At 45.4% G+C, this 19,082-nt stretch overlaps 1 protein-coding gene across 1 annotated transcript in view; it reads right to left on the bottom strand.

Moving 5' to 3' along the window:
• Positions 1-12,844: 12,844 nt before the first annotated feature.
• ANKRD33B (ankyrin repeat domain 33B) overlaps positions 12,845-19,082 on the bottom strand; it is a gene marked incomplete at both ends in the record, with an annotated part of 39,982 nt that continues 33,744 nt past the window's right edge. The window contains one exon of the mRNA XM_082310840.1: positions 12,845-13,695. Coding sequence (XP_082166966.1) covers positions 12,845-13,695 — 851 coding nt within the window. The remainder of the gene's footprint in view (positions 13,696-19,082) is intronic.

Genomic DNA, 19,082 nt, shown 5'->3' with positions numbered 1-19,082 from the left:
CAGTAACACCAAAAAGGTGCCTTTGGCTTGCTCAGAAATTTCCCCTGGAGTCACCTGAGTTGGGAGACTCTGGGCATGGCAGAGATTTGTACATCGGGGAAAAAAAACAGTTACTCAAAGAAAAGGCTTTTCAAGGCTGCCTTTGAGCACCAACGAAGCCTAAAAGAGGTTATGAAGTATCAGAAAGTGGTTTTGAGTGTTCTCGACAGCCTTTCATATTAGAGGTGAGTCTCCCTGTGTTGTTCTGTCCCAGTCAGTTATATGGATGATGCAGTGGACAGCCTTTGGTCTTAGCCGGAGACCAGCACGGAAGACCAGAATATGATCTCTCTACCCTTCCTTGGTGAGGGTCTCTGAGGTTTACACCCAAATGTTATTGATGTAGAAGTTTGGAGGGCCACTGCCAGGGACACTTCTCAGGACACTGCCTTGCATGGTCTTTGGGGCTCAGGCAGCTTGGAGACCCCCAGCACGTGGGGTGTTTCTGGTGACCAGTGGCATCCAGCCGTCAGGCGCTATACTTTAGGAGAGTCTGCGAAGGCTTGTTGCTGGTGAGCAGTCAACGGGAGAGGGGGGAACAAGAGTGCTTTGTTCTGGACCACGGGATATGTTTTGAGTTTGTGCCAGACATAAAATACGTGGGGTTACACACCACATGTGACTGCATCTGCCTGTGATGCTTACGAGTAACCTAATAAAAGCACACGTTGAGTCCCTCAAAAAGCAGTGTTTACAGCAAAGCCTAGAGCATGGTGTTTAGAATACGGACTCAGATTTTTAAGGGATCTGGATTTCTAGTCCTTTTCAGTGGAAGCTTTTGTTACCTATCATGGAAATTGATTGCTTACCAGTAAAATGCATGCGGTTATTGTTATAATTTAATAGGGTTTGCCTGTGAAAACAGATGTGAAAAAGCCTTTAGATAGCTACATGCCCTGCCAGCATCCCAGCATTTGCTGCCTAACTCAGTAGATATTTTCTCAAGGGAAAGACGCCAATATAATTGAAATTAGCAGAAACACTTTGCAAGGAATCCTAGGAAAGGTGTGAGCGGCTCCTGAAGTATTTCACAGGTGCAGACCTTGCTGCAGATGCAGACTTTGCTGCGGAGGTCTGGGTGCAGCTTGGTGCTCAAGAATTCCCGCTTCCCCTCCTTCCGACCACTACGGTTTTCTTGATGCTATCTTGAAAATGCGAGCAGTGTAACCAGTGCATTGATATATGGGTTTGTAGGCTGCCTGAAACTGTCTCTAAGAAAAAAGTACTCTTCGTGCATCTCAATGGGATTGTTGGCTCTGAAACCCAAAGTTGGTGATTGGCAGCATCATTAAAACTGAAGCTGAAGGCAGGGTAAAACACGTTCAAGTTGATATCAAAAGAAGGTGTCTGACTACTGTACTGACCATAGTATTTATTTTTATATTGAGTTCAGTAACTTCATATAAATCAGATGAGAAAGTGCTGCGTTTCCTCCAGCCTGTGACAGGGTTTGGGCTCAGCTGGCTGTGGCGTCCCCAGGGCCCAGTTTACCACCTTCTGCTTCATCCCTCACCGGTGACTCTCTCTCTCGGTGCCTCGGAAGTTTTTACAGTCCCATCCAAACACCACCTGCCTCAGCTACATTTCTGGACAAGTTCAAAGGAACTGAGAGAAGCTGATGCTTGAATACTGCACAGCCTGTTTAAAAAGCAATCTTGCCCAGACTAGAAATAGTGAAATATCTGCTCTTCTCCTGAAGCATTTATCAATGCATGCTCAGAGCATCTCATACTTGCTTCATAAGCTTTATTATCAGATGGTTGGGTTGGGTTTGATAACGGTGACGTGACTGGCATGCCTGCTCTGGCACGGGGGAGAGGCCTTCAGGCCATGAGCGAAGGAAATGCTGCTTTCTTCTGCTCTTCCCTGGAAATCCAAAGGCTATTTTGGGTGGGTGCAAACCCACAATTGCATAGAAGATTCCTGTCCGTACATTAATGGGATTTTTAAATAACTCTGGGAGATTATCGCTGCTAAATTAGAACCTGGCTTTGTTTGACTTGCTGCTGCTGCTGGGTTGCTGCTGCCGCTGCCTCTCCCTCTCCTCTCTTCTCCTGCCCCGGGTTCATTTAAATTGCTTCTAAGTGTCATTCCCTGATGTGTGTTCTCGGCTGGCACGAGGCTTTCAGAAGAGCCTAGCTAATGGGAAATGGCAACACAGGGATTTAATGGCATTTAGACTGCATGGACTTGGCTTTCACTTTCATAACTTTATAAATCCGTTAAATAGCCCACTGGAATCTCCAGAAGCTGGAGCTCTTCAGAAAAATAGGGTGTGATGGTGGTATATGATGCAAAACTTTTTTAGCTTTGCATTTCTAGGTGAAGCTTTCAGTGTACTTTTACAATACAGCAAATACTCGTGTACTTGAGGAAAGCACTTGGTGGGAAAAACAGGCCAAAGACACCATCAGCCTCCTGTTACTCTGAGGGAAATATTTTTTTTTTTTCTCTTTTGCTTTTTCTCTCTCTCCCATGGGTTTTGAAGGATGATACCTTTAATGGTATATATCTATACTGTGGCTAATGCATGAGCACTCTCGCACTTCTTTGTCTTCAGAAGCTGTACGGGTTCGGCCACCTCCCAGCCGTGAGCAGCAGATGATCTGCGGTCTGGCTGTGTCTCACCTCACCGTCGTTTGACACCTGCAGGCTACCATTGGCATCGCCCCAGGCTCCACTCCGGCCACTGCCGTCCAAACTGCCTCTGCCATCTGTAAAGGGCTTTATGTGGTTTTCCAAAGCCAATAGATGACATGTGCTCTGTTTGCTTGATTGACATAGTTTTCATTATGTGGTTTTGTTTCTGTGGGTTTTCCCACCCATCCTTTTCCCCCATTACCTGATAACCAAGAGCTGCCCTTAGGAGTTAACCTGGGTTAGGAAAATATTTCTGTTTAATTGATGGGGAAACTGAGGCACAGAGGAGACAAGCAAGTGTGGCCAGAATAAGCCCTGCACTCGATCCAGCATGTGCCAACACAGGAACAGCTGCAGCTTTGATGCTTCTGGAAATACCCGGATGGTGATGTTGGCTTTAGTCTGTTTTCTTCCCTCGGTGTTTTCTTCAGCCGTATCGCCCTGTGGTGGTGGTTTCCTTTCTCTCATCCAACCTCACGTTCTCTTTACTTTGGTCATATCCTAGCTGACTGGTGTACAACAGTCAGCTCTTCACAACAGCCTCATTCTGTTGCTTTTTCAATTTAGCTAATTCTTGCCCCGAGGAAATGCCACTCAATCCCCTAAAAGAAGAAGGGTGACCAATATAGCACACATCCTGTGTCCTGGGATGATGGGCTTAGGAGGGAAAGAGCCAGAGCTTGCCTACCATGTTTGTAGATTTTTGCCTATCACATTTATAGATTTTCTGTGGTTTTTTTCTTTCTTGTACAGGTAGACACATCCTGAAGCTCAGATGTTTTTTAGTTACTAAAAATAGCTACAGTTATGGATGTGCTCTACACCCAGCAATTGAAGAGCATATCTGGAGATAAAGAAGGAATAGAGGTCTCCAAGCAAGCCCCAAGCTTAGTGTCTGGGAGGTAGGCTGTTTGCCTGGAGTACATGGTTAAATCCCACGGCTGGCTTCCGTACAAGCTTTGTTTTGTAGGAGGCGGCCTTGGGAAGACTTGCAGACAGAGAATTACTATAATCCAGCCTGGGTGTCACGAAAGCATGGATTAATATTTCATCTTTTGCCTCTTGACTGTTGTCAGGCTCACTTTGTTTCTGAGCTGGGGCTGTGATCCTCAAAAGACAGCCTTGAATTAAAGATTAAGCCAGTGTTTTAGTTGATGGAAAGAGAGCAGTTTTCTGCAGAGGACGGCGACGATGCAGTCCTTACCCAGCGCTGCACGCAGGGGTTGGAAGTTTCCCAAATCCAAATGACAGAGCAAAGCTGCAGCGTGGTGCTGGGGACTGTGCGAGGGGAAGGGTCTCTGGCAGTTGCAAGCCATGTTAATGAAAGTGAGACTGGTAATTAGCTGAAGGTGAGCAAGAGGCACTGAACTGCTCCAGGAGGTGCCATTGACTGCTGTGTATGAGAGAGCTCAGCAACGATGAGCTGTAGAAGAGAAACAAGTACCTTACCGTGCTGTTGGAAAAATGAAAGCTGCAGCGCAAACAGAATGGGTCAGCAGAGAGCTCAGGGCAGAGCCTTCCCCCTGGTCAAGGACACGGCCCTCTGCCCAATGGCAGGGCAGCACTCCCCATTGAAAACAATTTAGTTAAGCTGCCACAGCTCTCTGGGTGAAAACTCTGATTTCAGGATGAATGATTTATATCGCTTTAATCTCAAACTGGTTCTGATTGATTAAGTCAAGTGAATATTAGCCTGATTAAAACCAACCCAAAAGAGTCTGTGTACATTTGTTCAGCTTAACTTTTCAGTTAAGCCAGTTCAACTTTTTTTTAATTTTTGGTTCTGTTTTTAAATACAGACAAGACCTTGCCATGATACCTGGCTATTTCTTCTTTGGAGAGCTGACATGCAGTTTTAGTCCAGCACTTTATCCTTGGCTTTCCCTGAGCACAATAGCTTAGTCAGTCACGGAAACCTTCAGACCACTCAGGGTATTTAAGGTTCATAAATGGGCAAGTTGTTGGACAAGCGATTACCCAAAAACGTGGAGAACCCAGTTTGAGCATACAACCAAAACAAGTGCCCATCAGTCACTGTGACGGTGTGACCGCTGTCACACAACGAAGCCTGGTCCTTGTGGCTCGGCCGCTCGGTAGCTGACAGAGTTTCTTCTAGCAAAGAGCGAGTGCAGACTCTCGGGAATGCTGGTGCAGAAAACCCTATGTCATCCTAAAAAGGCCCTTGCAGAAGGCTGCCTCGTAGCGGCTGGGAAGCCCCAGGTAAACACTGCCCATTGTGCCCATGAACATAAAAAAAAGGCTAATACAGTCAATCGTACAAAGAATAAAAACCATAGTTTTCACAAACCACAAGTGAAAAGGTGATGGTGTGAAACATCCACAAGGTATTTTTTTAACTGAGCATGTTAGTCGAATTAGAGTTTGCTAAACACATTTTTGAGAGCAAAACAAAGCAAAATTAGTTTAATATGACCAGTCTGTTCAGTTCTATTGCTCACCAAACGAATGTTGTTTTATTTCACTTGTAATGATACAGTTCAGGAGGCTGCGACTGCAGTTTTTGGAAAAGGATACCAGGTGGTCAAAGACCACATCTCCCTTCCACAGAAACGGGGTAAATCCTGAGTGACAACTATTCCACTGCATTTCCCCGGGAAAGCCGCCAAGCTGGTAATACAGCATGTCTGCTTTCAATAGGACTACATTCATACATTCTTTTGAAACATTGTTGCACCTTGTTTTGGAACAGAACTTTTAGCGGGGCCATTAGTTAACGGCATCGCTTATTGATTTGTGTCACGTTAGCACTGTCACACAACAGGGCAGAGCATCCCCACAGTACTGCCTCCTGCAAGAAGCTGGCGTCCGTACAATGGCAGCAAGCACGAGGAAACCGTAGCTCCTGCTGCCACGTGCAGTTGGAAAGTAAATATTTTATCACCTTTGTCAGTAGAAAGCTGCGTATAGAGACTGAGAAAGCGCCTTTGGTGATTAACACTGCCCTGAGCAGATTTCTGTTACTGCTGCACTGAAAGTCAAAATACCACACACATGCAAACAGAGATGTTGCAGCAGTTCCTGTGTCCCTTCCTTTACCCTCATTTACAAGAGCTCGCTGTTCTATCAGTGCCTTATGAGAAATCACTGAATGCATCCAGGATGGCGCCTGCTAGCATGGATTTTTCACATCTGCCTCTTGAGGGTTTCTGTTTATTTTTGATTTGTTTGGGAGGAAGGTCTTGTGCAAAGCAGCAAACTACCATTCATGTGGGAAGCTGCTAGGATGGGAAGGGGAAAAGGAACCACCTGAACCCATTTCCCCAGCCTCTTCTGCTTTCTGGAGAGTGGACTGAAACAGCAGCATTTGGCCCAGTAATTATCCACAAACCTCTGCACAGTTTTATAGCCATAAAAGAATGCTATGAACATTGTCAATTCAAATGTGCCAAGAGAAGTGCCAAATTTAAACCTGACTAGGCAAAATTAATATGCATAATAACTTTAATTACCCCATGAAGTGCGATTTTTCACAGAATCCCCTGCCTCCTTCCACGCAAGCGCTCCACAGTGTTCAGTGAAAAGGCAGCTGGTCTGTTTTCTCTTTGTAGCCTCCACATTATACCCTGAATGATTTGTTCCTCTTACAGAACAATTATTTAGTGCTAGCTTTCTTAGAGATGGTCATCATTAACATATTTGAGTGCTTCACATGATCACTGGCAGGTGAGAGGCCTTTTATATGTATATATTTTATAAATTTCTAAATGTATGTGAATATATATAGATGTTATATATATATAGCACCTATTACTTTATGTATGAATGATACGTATGTATGCTACCAATAGGTAGTTTTATAGGTATGGTTTAATTTACTCTCATGTATGATTAATATGACTTAATTACATAGGTATTTTATAGCTAGGGCACTGATCGGGGGCATCCAGTTTGCCAAGTGTGTGATGTCCTTATTCAGTGTATTTAGCACGTCTTGGCTTAAGCATGGCTCTGGCTGACATCATTTGTGCTTCTCAGTGGTCAGCAGCTCCACAGCCAACATAAAAAGGGTCCAGAGTTTATGAGGTTTTCCTTAAATGCCATATTTAGCTGTACACAGGAATTCTCCTGGCAGAAGCAAGGCGAGTTGGCTCTTCTCACGTGCCATGAGACATTCTCCAGGCCTCCTTTGTAATAATGTGACAGCCAGAAATACCTTTGGAGGTATCTGTGAACATTACATTTTTTGCTTACTTGGATGACTGAAGAGCTTGGTCAGGAACACTTCAAACACTACATCTCTGAGTACAATTTCCCTGTCCTATTCCTTGGTGGACTTTCCAAACTGTCTTTCCCTGGAAATAACCCCCACTGGCCTTCTGCAAGCAGAGAAGGTGCTGTGAGAGGAATGGTACCTGGGGATGATGAGCACTTTTTTTTTTTTTTAATTTTTTTTATTTTTGTTGGGGGAGATCCTAGAGAAAGAATGTCCTCAGGATCACCAGATAGACAATGTTTAGAGCTCCCGGGGGGGATCCAGTCAAACTGAGCTGATACAGGACTATCCCTGTATGAGTTAGGCAGCTGACGAGTTTTATTTCTGAGGTTTACATCTGAGGAAGCCTTTGCTTCACAGCATATTTGAAGCCCTGGTTTGCGTTAACCCCCCTAGAAACGACCTTTTGGCCTCCCTGTTAACACAGAGGAGCAATCTTGGACTCACTTAAGGAATACGTCCATACTGAAACCAATTGCTCGACGTCTCCTATTCTGAATGAGCTGATTTCAGGTTTTCATTGTTTGATCTGTGTGTGTGCTACAGCCAGCCTGCCACTGCTCTGCAGCCTGCCTCTGGTCTCCAGCTCCTCCAGCCGGCATTATTTCTACAAAGGGCAAGCCTGGGCACCTTGAACATATTTAGCACAGGTACACAGGGAAGGATATAAGTGATATTGCTTGTTAGTGGTTATTTTGATTTTTGTACTCATCTTAACGCATAACGTGTTGGTAGACGGGATGCTCTGCAACCTAGAGAGGGTCCCTGGTGGCCAGCCTGCTGGGTGACAGGCTTATTTGGCTTTCTTATTTTCAAGATGCTGTTGGAGGCCTATTCCCCAGCTTCAGATCAAGTCTTTTACAACTCTGTCCAAAGTCATTGCTGAGTAAAAATCTTGAAAAGAGAATGCTAGGAAACTGGGAAGACACTGAAGGAGGATTATATTGAATCACTTTCTTTTTAAATAATATATTCCTTAGCAGACCAGAGCAAGCCTTTATGGCTGCTTTTGACTCTTGTCTACACAATAGTCAGAAGAATTTGGGTCAAAAAGTCAATCTTGTTTTAAATCAGAGGGATGCCATAGATGTCAACGTATTTTTCTTTCCTCCTCACTGCCTCCATTACCTCTTGTCCACTCTTCCAGGGATTATCTCTGCCCACTGTTATCTCTGATAATGTTAGCTTAGCAGTTTTCAGTGACTTGGAATTCAAAGATTTAGTTGCAAAATTTACCATGCAGAGAGTCTGTCAGACTGTCAGTCCAGTTTTTACTTGCCTCGAGAAGATGGCTGCTCAGCTGCTCTCTCTGCTGAATACACTCTCTGGGTGAGTAATTATCTAAGTAATGAAGACGCTCTTTAAATGAACCAAATGACCGTAAGGGTTTGTAATTTTACTTGTGATGATTTAAAAGGAAGAAAAATGTGAGGATAATTCCCATTTCATCCGAATCTTTCTGCCCTATTTTATGGCTGAAGTCGCTGAGCAGCTCTGTTGCTGGTGCTCGTTTAATCTTTCCAAAGAGGGCTCAAGGGGGGGGGGGGGGCTGTAATTTTCCTGAACACCTGCAAACCAGTCCAAACCCCTTTCCTTGGGGTTCTGAAGAGACCCAAATACCTGTAAGAGGGTGTCACCTTTGCGTGTCACACAGCTAGATGTTTTCTGGAGCTGCCTCACCTGTGCCGGGGAACTCTTCCTCGCCGCCTTGGGCACAGCCGGCAGCACTGGCTGAGCCACCTGGCAGCTCGCTGGCTCTGAGTGAGACCGTCTCGCCCCTTCCTTTCCCTGCTCCCCTGCACTGGCTCCAGCCATTTCGTTTAGCTCATTAAATCGGCAGAATACTAATCCAGGAAAATGCCAGGTTTGCTGCGAACAAGGAATGCATGGGCAGCAGAAAAGGAGACGACTGCCCTTTCCAGCTTGTTCCCCGCTTGCAGCCTCCTGGTGTCTAACCAGACTGTGGAGTGTTAAGTTCTGGGCACAGTGAGCAGACCTAGCAAAACCAGGCTGCATCGCATGAATTACAGAAAAAGAGAAGGGTCTTCAGTTCAGACCATCTGCAAATTGGTATCTATCTATCTATCTCCTGCATATTGCGTCCTAATTTCAGTCACAGCGTTTGGAAGTTTCCTGCTGAAATGTAGATGTTTAAAAAAGAAATACCCTCAAAGAATGTTGCATATGTGTATGCTATTTTTCTATTCAAGGCGGTTTTTTACCAGCTGCTCTAATATCTGTCCCTTAGCAGGGCAGCACAAGCATTCGGGACTATTAAGAAAAAGGCATTCAATGAAGAGGCCTAGTGAGGATTTTTGTCAAGGCTTAAGGAACAGTTTTCATTGGCATAAAAAAACCCAAATGAATAATACATAGTGACAGGAGGAGCCAATTACATGTAATTCTGTGTTCCTGCCTGAAAAACCTTCCACTGGGTCAGTGGTCTCTTCCTTGCAACACCGTTGCTCTCCAGAGACCGGAGCACAATATCATTTTAGAGAACGGCCACCACGCCAGTGTACCGGCACAAGCGATGTCCGTGAAAGGGGACAGGACCAAGGGAGCAAGGGACAGCCCATGCTGCAGTTTCACTCACAATGCTCAGGAACATTCGTTCCCACTAACATGCCAGACTGCAGGCTGGCATCAAAAGCAGGTAGGAAACCTTCCTCTGCCCTACGAATCAGTGTCCCCTTCCCTTCTGTGGGAGCATCCTCCTGCAGCAGCGCCTCCGCCTTCCCTCAGGGCTCCAGCTGCCAGGAGGTGCTGCCACGGGCTCACGCACGTTTCTCAGGAGGTAAACCAGCCTGCTTGAGCGACCAGGAGTGATCTGAAGTACAGCCTGTATCGCTTTGCATTTCATAGTTACAGGTCTCTTGGGGACAAAGAAAACCCAAACAACAAAACACAAAACAAACCACTCTGTGCTGAAATCCAACAGAAATCAAATCCCGCTGGGCAGCAGCAGCTCAAGGGGGACAGACAGCTGGAGGAGAGCCAGGCGTGCCTCCTCCCCTGCTACGGTCCATTTGCCACTGGTTTCCAGAAGGATGTTTTGTGGGAGCTTTGCCCACTGCAACCTTCAGACACTTCAGACAGGCAATAAAAAAAGCAAGCGAGAGGCGCAGCACTTCGGGTGAGGATGGTGATGAAGAGGAGTAAGACAGTTGGGGGGGGCAGTGAGGCAGCAGGGGAGGAAGGCAATGAGGAGACAGAGACCTGTCCCTGCGCTTCCCAACCTAGCAAGTGCAAAGCTTTACACAGATGCACAAAATGGAGCCACACTGCCCGTAAGGATGCCGGGGGACTGCAGCAGAGCAATGTGGCTGTGGGTCATCGAAGCAACAGCTTCTCCCTCCACCGAGGTGGCCAGGAAAGCCCAATGTTAGGACAAATGTAGTGGTTTTCTTTTACTTGTAGGGCAAAAACACAAGGAGTGGAAGTTAACCCACAATAGCTCCTTCCAGGGAAACCAAACTGCTTTCAGGTGGTGCTGATTAGTCCATTGGTAAAAGTGGGTGGGCTTTTTTATCTACTGAAAGCTGAAAAGCAGCATTCCCAAACCACTCTGAAGAATAAGAACGCCAAATAAGTTTAACAGCTGGTGCCTCTTTTAATGGAAATATCACAAATTTATACACATATACACAGTAAAGTACAAAGGGTTAGAAAACAGACTTCATTTTCAGCCCCTAATGCTAACATACTGTATGTTAATCCCTGAGAGCACCTGTCAGTTGCATGTCTCCTGCAAGTGATACTGAGAGTGCAAATTCAAGTGTTCACCTGCAGCACAGGTTGCTTTCCAGATACTGAATCTGAATGCTAAATCTTCAGTACGCTGGGCTGGCAGTAAACAAAAATTAATAGTTAAACCATTCAATCCAGCGTACCAATTCAAAATCCATCCTGATATCTTTGCTACAGACAGCTAAAAGATTGTCTTCCTACTCTCCAAAGAAATGAGTTCAGCTTATATTGCGGTCACACCAAATCCATGACAAAATTGGTGCCTATAAATTGCACAGCACTGATGCAGACTAAAATCCTCTTTATATTCACAGGGCTGGGGAGGTTTATTAGCAGGGTGCATAGTCCTCCAGCTCTGACCTGGGAGGCTACCTGGCAATGCAGTCTAGCCAGCACAGCTACTCCAGCAAGAGGTATAAAGAGTAGGCTGTGTGGAAAAATCCTTGTTTCACACGTCTGCCATAACCTCTGTCAAGCCCTGACCCCGCAGACGCTAGCTAGCAATACCAATCTGGGCACTAGTTTTCAATCTACTGAATTTATTTCTCCCATGACACGCACAGTTTCATTACAAGTTCAGCGAGACCGTGGCCGGCCTTTGTGCTGTGCGAGACAGAAAAGTTTTCCCCCTCTTTAATTGAAGGGAGAAGCTGGTGACGGCAGCAGCGGGGCTCTGCCTGGGCTCCAGCAGAGCAACGCCGTCAGGACACACCACGGCACATTTCATTTCAAATGGGAGCAAAGCCTGAGCAAAAACATAGCCTGAGCATGTGCTGTATGACTTGCTGTTTGCCTTTGACCTCTACTTTTATGAATGCGGTCTTTCCTCAGCAAGCAGCAGGTTTACAGCCCTTCCTTCTCAGAATTTGCCAGGGTTTGGCATGCCAGTCAGACTGACTGCTGGTAAAACCAAATGAAGCCTTAACGTGGACCACAAGAACCTGCAGCCACCTGTGGGAACTGCCACTTCAAGATGCACTCATGTACTAGGGAAGGTTTTCTCCCAGTGCCGAGACAGAGGGGTGAGGTACTGCCCTCTCCAGGCACCCAGAGGCTCACTACCAAAGCTCGCACTGACATCTGGCCACGGTTTCCAAACGTTAGTGGCCGAGCTGCCTGATACTGCATCTCTGACTGGATGCTCATAGCATATGGCTGGACTTGATACCTGGGAAAATTTCTTGGACTTCTGGAAGCTGCATAATTTTCCTGTCCTGGCTATAATATGGAAAGGCTCATAATAAACCTGGTGGCTTTTTTTAACAGGAACTTAAATATCAACCTGAAAAAAAAAGCCCACCTGTGGCTCACCATCTCCCTTATTTCACAGTTAAATGCAATGACAAAAAATTCCCTGAGACTAAAGAGGAGACAACAGGTAGTGGATACAGGGAAACTTAATGGGGGAGGCAAATCTTAGGTGGCATTCCAAAAATTAGCTCAGCTTCTCTGTTGCTCCAAAGGGATCAGTCCCTGCCCCTGATTTATACCTGTAGAGGATGTGAATACCTCAATTACAGAAAAATTTCCTATGCAGCCCTTTCTATATTCAACAGAACAAACAACAGCATTAAGAACTGCATCCATACAGACTGTATAGCTGTACAGTTTAATACCTATCCTGTCTTAAACTTTGATTACTGAAATTAAAATAAAGTGCTTAGTATATTCAAAACAATTGTAGACCTGGATTTTCACTGCCCACCAACACTGTGGTGTATTTTAAACTTTTCGTTATTACTATAAAACCTTGCAATACGTCTACCCAAGCAAGGAGAGGGAGGAATGTCTAGTGTCAAAAGCACAACTCCTTAATTTTGTCCATCACAAAATGAACAAACACAAAATACGATCCTTTCACAAACATGTTGTTTTTCAAGCTGTTTCTCAGTCATTCACCTGGGACTGGAAAAAAAGGAAACCGCAAAAGGACTGCACCGCTTAGAATTTCCCATCAACAGCAGACAGGTAGACTTAGTAAGTCTTCCACCTCAAAATACCTTCGCGCTCCACCATCAGACACACTGTGCCACAGCCCTTGCCCTGTTTCTGCACCTTAAAGGCCATTATTCAGTATTCCAGCTCCGTGAGCAGCGAGCATGCACGAAGGCATGCAGCCTGTTATCTTGCTCAGATAACAAGACTAATGGCTCTAAAACCTTCTAAGCAACTGCCTTTAAGTCAGGTCCTGCATCTGGCAGGAGACACCTGCCTCTGCTTTTGAGCCTCTGCTGCTTTTTTCTTCTCCTGTTCCTCTGCCTTCCTCCGCTCCTCTTTTAGCTCCTTGTATCTCCATTTGGGAATCTGCAAATAGGGGTCGTCCTTTGCACTGCTTCTCCTTCTCGCCTTTTCTGGCTGGAAGGTGGGTGGAGGAGCCTTGCTGATCCGGACCTTGGGGATGACAAATCCCGGCCTGACGCTGCTCCGTCTAAGCAGGTGGAGCGGCAAGAGGCTTGCTTTCCTAGTGGCTACGGTGTTCACTTGAGAGACTGCAAGGCTGATGGGCTGCAGGCTGGCTCGCCGGTCCTTCCTCTTGGGGATCAGCGTGACTTTGGAGTTCTGAAATAGCTTCTCGTAGCTGCTAAAGTGGTCTTTGTCCTGAGAGCGGATCTCCTCGGCTCTCTGCTTCCTAAGGATTTCTTGCACAGCCAGCCTGCGTTTCCCCACAGAAGGCGGGCTGCCTGGGCACACAGTCCGGCACGACAGAGCAATGAAAGGGCTGCTCAAGCTCGTCGTCACCTTCACCATGTGATCAAGGACCCCGTCTTCTTCTGGGCCATAGTAAGACCGGAATGAGACAGCTGCCCTCATGCACTCAGAAATCCTCTGCAGACAGCTTTTTGGCTCTGCAGCCTTGGCAAGAAGTTCCTTCATCTTTGGCCATTCTGGTTTATATTGATCGCAAAACTGTTCCGGGCATGGCCTGTCCATCAGCTTTTGCATGATGAAGGCAGATTCCGACCTTCCTGTGTAACAAGCCCATTCCCATGAAGTCAGTCCACGGCTTGGGTCAGTCGCGTGAACATTTGCACCTCAAAGAAAAGAAAAACAATTAGTGTTAATTAACGAAACTGCCCGCGCTTTTGTTGCTATGATCAGAGTTGAATCAGGCAGATCCCTGCAAGAAAATGTCACACACGACAGACTACAATATTTGTGTCAAAATGAACATGCAACAAGGATAGATTATGGTTCCTGACTTTCTGAACTTTTGATTTGTTTAAAAAAAGTAAAAAAGAAAAAATTAAGGCTGTATATAGGAAATTCTCTTAAAACAATGCAAAGAATGACACAATGAGTTTCAACTGCATTGAATGTTGCCTGCCATTTTAAAATCCATTCAATCAGGCTTGTAAGAAAAGAGTGATGACTATGGAAAGAAACAATTAATCACAAAAAAACCTTCCCACACAGAATAATGGACCTTTGCATTGATCGCTGCCACTCAGAAGAGAGATCTTGGGCTAATGATCACAAGTTCCATGAAAATATCAACTCAGTGCTCACTAGGAGCCAAAATAGCAAATAATATACAAGGAATTTCTAGGAAAGCATTACAAAAAATAGAGAAAAAAATAGAAGGAAAAAAACAGAGAAAACACCAGGTGTACAATTCAGTTTCTCTTCTTTCTGAAAGGACACCGTAGAGTTAGGAAAAGTTGAGAGGATGGTGACAAGGGTGATCAAATATAAGGAAAGTTTCCATACACGTCAGAGACTGGATAATGGGCGAGATGGACCTTCAGTCTGAGCCCAGAACAGCTGCTCTCGTCTACCTTAGATTAGCACCCCCGAGGAAATTAAGTGCTTGTCAGCAAAAACATGCTATTATCCCCAGGTGGGCCAGGCATAAGAGGCAACTGGGACACATGCTAGACAGCAGAGGCTTAGGCATTTGAAATACAGTTTTAGGTCCTGGAAGGAAATGATTTCTAGTGGATATTATCTTTCAGCCTGACCTCCCCCCATTCCCAGATTATGATCTTTATCCATCCAATTCTGATATCTGTCCCCATCACCATTCTTTCTTCTCATATTTTTTCTGCATTCTTTTTCAGCTCTGCCTTCCTTTTGATCTCTCCATGTTCCTATAAGCCCCCTCACATGGACTTCTACCGAAAGGGTAGTCAGGCACTGGAACAGGCTGCCCAGGGAAGTGGTTGAGTCTCCATTCCTGGAGGTATTTAGAAGACGGGTGGACGTGGTGCTTAGGGACATGGTTTAGTGGTGGACTTGGCAGTGCTAGGTTAATGGTTGGACTCGATGATCTTAAGGGTCTTTTCCAACCTTAACGATTCTATGATTCTGCCCTTGTTCTTCACTCTTTTGCTTTCAAGTGGGGTTACTTCTTCTCCAGGGCACCTGGCTGCCTGAAGAGAGGATACAAGAGTAACAGGAGGAGCAAGCATCCTAGTCTGCTCTGCTGTATCCTTCACACCTTCTGTAGTACTGTATCCAATGCTGCCACACACTCTGGCAACCAGAAAATTGCAGGGAAGTCCTGTCAGTCCTGGTATTAGGGTGGAGCGTGGGCATTTGTTGATGAGGATGCCACATGCCCAGTTCTGTTCACAGAGAAGGGCTCTGCAAAGGACAGAGGAGGCTCAATACAGACAGCACCTTTGGAAGAATCGCTGCAGAACAATGAGCAGCAGCAAGCGTTTTTGGAAGCTGAAGACAGCAAGACGCTGTTGCAAAGGACCAACACGTTACAGTTCATGACTGGTAAAGGGCACAGAAACTAGCCTGGGGTCCAAAAACTAGCTTGCTGTCGCCAATCAGAAAGAATCTGACAGACATGATGAGGACTCGACAGCAGCACTGTGTGCTCTGCATCGCACCCAAGTGATCCTGGACATAGCAGCTGGGCACACACACCTTGGTGTTTTAGAATATATGGGTAGGCGGGTGGATGAATGACATCGACGGGAGAAGGAGTGTGAGTGAATACTCTCTGGTTTCAGGCAGTCGTATTCGTGAGCTGTGAATCCTCTGTTTTGTATTCTGCCTTTAAACTTCTACTGATCTCAGACGGAGCTTTGCACGCTCTAGAATGTCGACTTTGTTCAGCAGATCTGCAGCATGTTCCCTGGGACAGGCACGGGCATTTTGCCCCACTGCTTTCAACATAACTGAGCTCTTTAACATTCAGTTGTGGTTTACGCATATCACTAGCCCTGTAGATAATTTCTGGGTTTCTTGATATAGTTTCAAGCTGGGATATGAATGGGTTACAATGTTTGACTTCTTGAAGGGCTTCTCTATTAGCCGAAGCACCATTTTCAAGCAGCCAACACAAAACTGACCCACACGTATCTTGCCACAAAAGAAAAGACATTCTGTCCCATTGCTTTGGAAGAGGGAGATGTCCAGAGACCATGACCTGAGAAAAAGGCCAGAGAAACATCATGATAAATTATTTTTTTCAGGATGGATTATCTTGGTGACAGCATTTCAAACTAGCATAAGGGGGACTAGATATAAGGAATGGTAACTAGATATAAAGAATCAGTTTGCAATGGCTCCAGTATAACCTTCCCCACAAAGGATGCTTTGTCATTACAGAAAAAGAGGAAAAAGGAGAGCATGGGGAAAGTGATCAAAAGATGTTTTAACTCTGTTAAGTACCAGTTGATTCCTAAGTCTCTGAAATATCCCTAAAAAGAGGATGCTAGAGACGCAGACCAAGAGTGAATGTGGATGGAGACACCCTAAGCAAAACAGCTGATCTCAGTTTAAGTGTAGTTTAAGAGAATTTTGCAGAAACGATCACTCAGAGAGAAAGCACAGGGACACCACAGGGAGTCGAGCATGGGGCCCAGACTGGAAGGCAGAGAGAAGCCAAAGAAAAGGAATATTTAATCAAATCAAAATGTTCATTAGCTGTGGACTGAAGAAAGGATTGTCGGATCTCAAAGGCAGCGGGGTTTGACAAAGTTTGTGACTGCAGAAGCTCCAGACAAACCAATGAGGGGAGGAACAGAGACATACAGGCGTGTCCTCCTGCTCCGCTAGACTGTTTTTGAACCATCCTACCCAAACTAATACCCCTGAATCTCTCCCATCTCAGGCTAGCCTCTTATCCTGTCCTCCTCTTAACACTTGACTGTGTCTTTGGTCCCTCCCACTAGAGCTGACTGGGAACGTGGCAGATTATATGCAATATTTTTCTTTGTTGTACCCATAACAGGCAAGAATTTACTAAAGGAAGTGCTGTTACAGGAATTGTCTCCAAATATAAATTTTAATGAACAGTATGCTCTGCTTGTAAACAAGCAAGAGGTATAGATAGCTGCTTACCACTATCTTCAAGAAAAAGACATGCCAGCTCTGATGTGATGCAGCTGTGGGACCTTGCATCAGACTTGTGCAAAAAGAGCTGTGTGAGAAAGCACTCACTGGGGGCTCCCCACCTTTGCTTGGGGGGCTGCACTGAAGCTCAGACACTCAGTTCTGGTCCTTGCCTGAGCTATGTTGCAGCTACGCCTGTGCCTGGCCACGTGCCTCACTGGTACAGACCCTGAGCCACAGACTTAATTTCTTGTTTTGACCTCGGACCTATCTTGTCTCTATGGGCTTGCCTTGTCCCCACGGCCTTGCCTGGTAATCCCCGCAGTACTGGCTGGTCCTGGTTGTTGTCACCAGTGCTGCTCCATTTCTTTGTGGATGAGGGTAGTGCCTCTCTGTGCCTTGCTGTCACCCTTGGATCACCGCCCTTTGAGGAGAAGCCCACTCCTGCTGCTCCCTCACAGATGTGTCCCCAGGTGTTTCGGAAACTTTATCTCAGAAAACAATACTAGAGAGTATTGAAATCCTGATCTTTCAACAGAAATCGATGCTGTCTTTGTACCTTGTATCACAAAATCTCTTCTAAGGCGTGATTTACTGTAGTGGTATTGATTTTCTGTACAAATCAGGAGACATTTCTGAACAAACTTGTCATTCAGCAGAATGCCTCATCTGGAAGAGACATGAATAGTCATGTCCCTTTTTAAATGTGATCGCAGTCTCATTGAACTAATTGTCATTTCAGTGTAAGTACAGCCTACAATTTTTCTTTTAGGAAAACTGCATTTGCCGCTGGCCTTGATTTTCCTACGAAAGTTACCCTGAAGATCATTTTCGGCACACCTAGTTTGAATATACATGCCCCTTTGGGGTACCAATATCCTATTTGATTAAGAAGGTTTAATGTCCCTTGAGATGCAAAACTGACATCCTGAGTTTAAAGACAGGGAGCGAAAGAGCTCAGGCATTTGTTACTGACCTGTTTTATACACTTTTTTTTAAAGCCCAGTCTCCAGATCCACAGCCACTCCAACGACTTCACTAAAGCAGCACTGAGTTTACACGGGAGATTACAGCAGGGCTTGACACATGAATTACAACCGGCATTTCTGTGCTCCCGCTCGGGCTGGCTCGCTTGCTGAATGCTGGCAGCAGCGCGGTCCTGGCAGCGCAGCAGCCTGTGACAAACTGCTGATGAGCGACTGGGTTCCCCCCTTACTCGCTGTGCACTCACGAATAGCAAATTCACATGTTCCAAAGACTCACTTTGAAAGAGAAAACATTATGGCCAAGTGTCTCAGAGCGCCTTAATCTTGTAGTGGTTGACCTTGGCCACCCTCCACGAACTCAAATTTCAGAAAGAGCAGTCATTTTGACAATCCAGCTCCAACCATCTGTCACACGTTGCTGTTACCTCTTCCCCATCTGACTGTGTTAAATCCATGCTTAGGCGGCTGGGAAGGTGAGTTATTTTCCTTTACTGACCTCTTGCATTGCCATAAGTAGGTGTCAGTCAACAGAGGTCTTTTTTACCCAAGCCACTAAACAGATACTGGATTTAAAAACATCCAGGCTGTATTCTAAAGACACATACCTGCTTTGTAGCTATGCAAGTAGACCCACAGCTGATTACGGGTGGTTTCCCCCTATATTTCCATGCAGTCTTACGTTTTAACATAGAATTTTGCTGGTTTATTTGTGAAATTGATTTTTTCATCAAATCTTTTAACAACGATTTCTTTCACCTTCTTCAGCAAACTAGCACTTCATTGTCAGCAGCCACTCAGTATCCCTTAAGCCCCAAACTACTTCTAAATCCATTCTGAATGAGCAGCTCCCTCCCTCCCTACATTTCACCAGGCTGTACAGTGCTAAAAAATAATCAGATATTAAAATGGGGGCAGGCAATTTACCATATTTCCTTTGTGGCCCCTATTTTGAGCTGAAAATGTGAGGACCTGCAAAATACTCACCAAAACATGTATATAAACTGCAGTTTAGAAATTTAGAGTACATCATTAACTCTGCATTTCTTTAGCCAACAGATGATCTCTGGTATCCTCACTCTCTCTGATGCACAAACAGGCTGATAAAACTTTCTGTAGGTTAACTCAATATGGAGGCTAAGAAA

The sequence above is a fragment of the Platalea leucorodia genome (assembly GCF_965183815.1).
Source record: "Platalea leucorodia genome assembly, chromosome: 1".
NCBI lineage: Eukaryota > Metazoa > Chordata > Aves > Pelecaniformes > Threskiornithidae > Platalea > Platalea leucorodia.
Note: the sequence above shows the minus strand (reverse complement) of the source record. Positions and strands in the feature narration are given on the sequence as shown.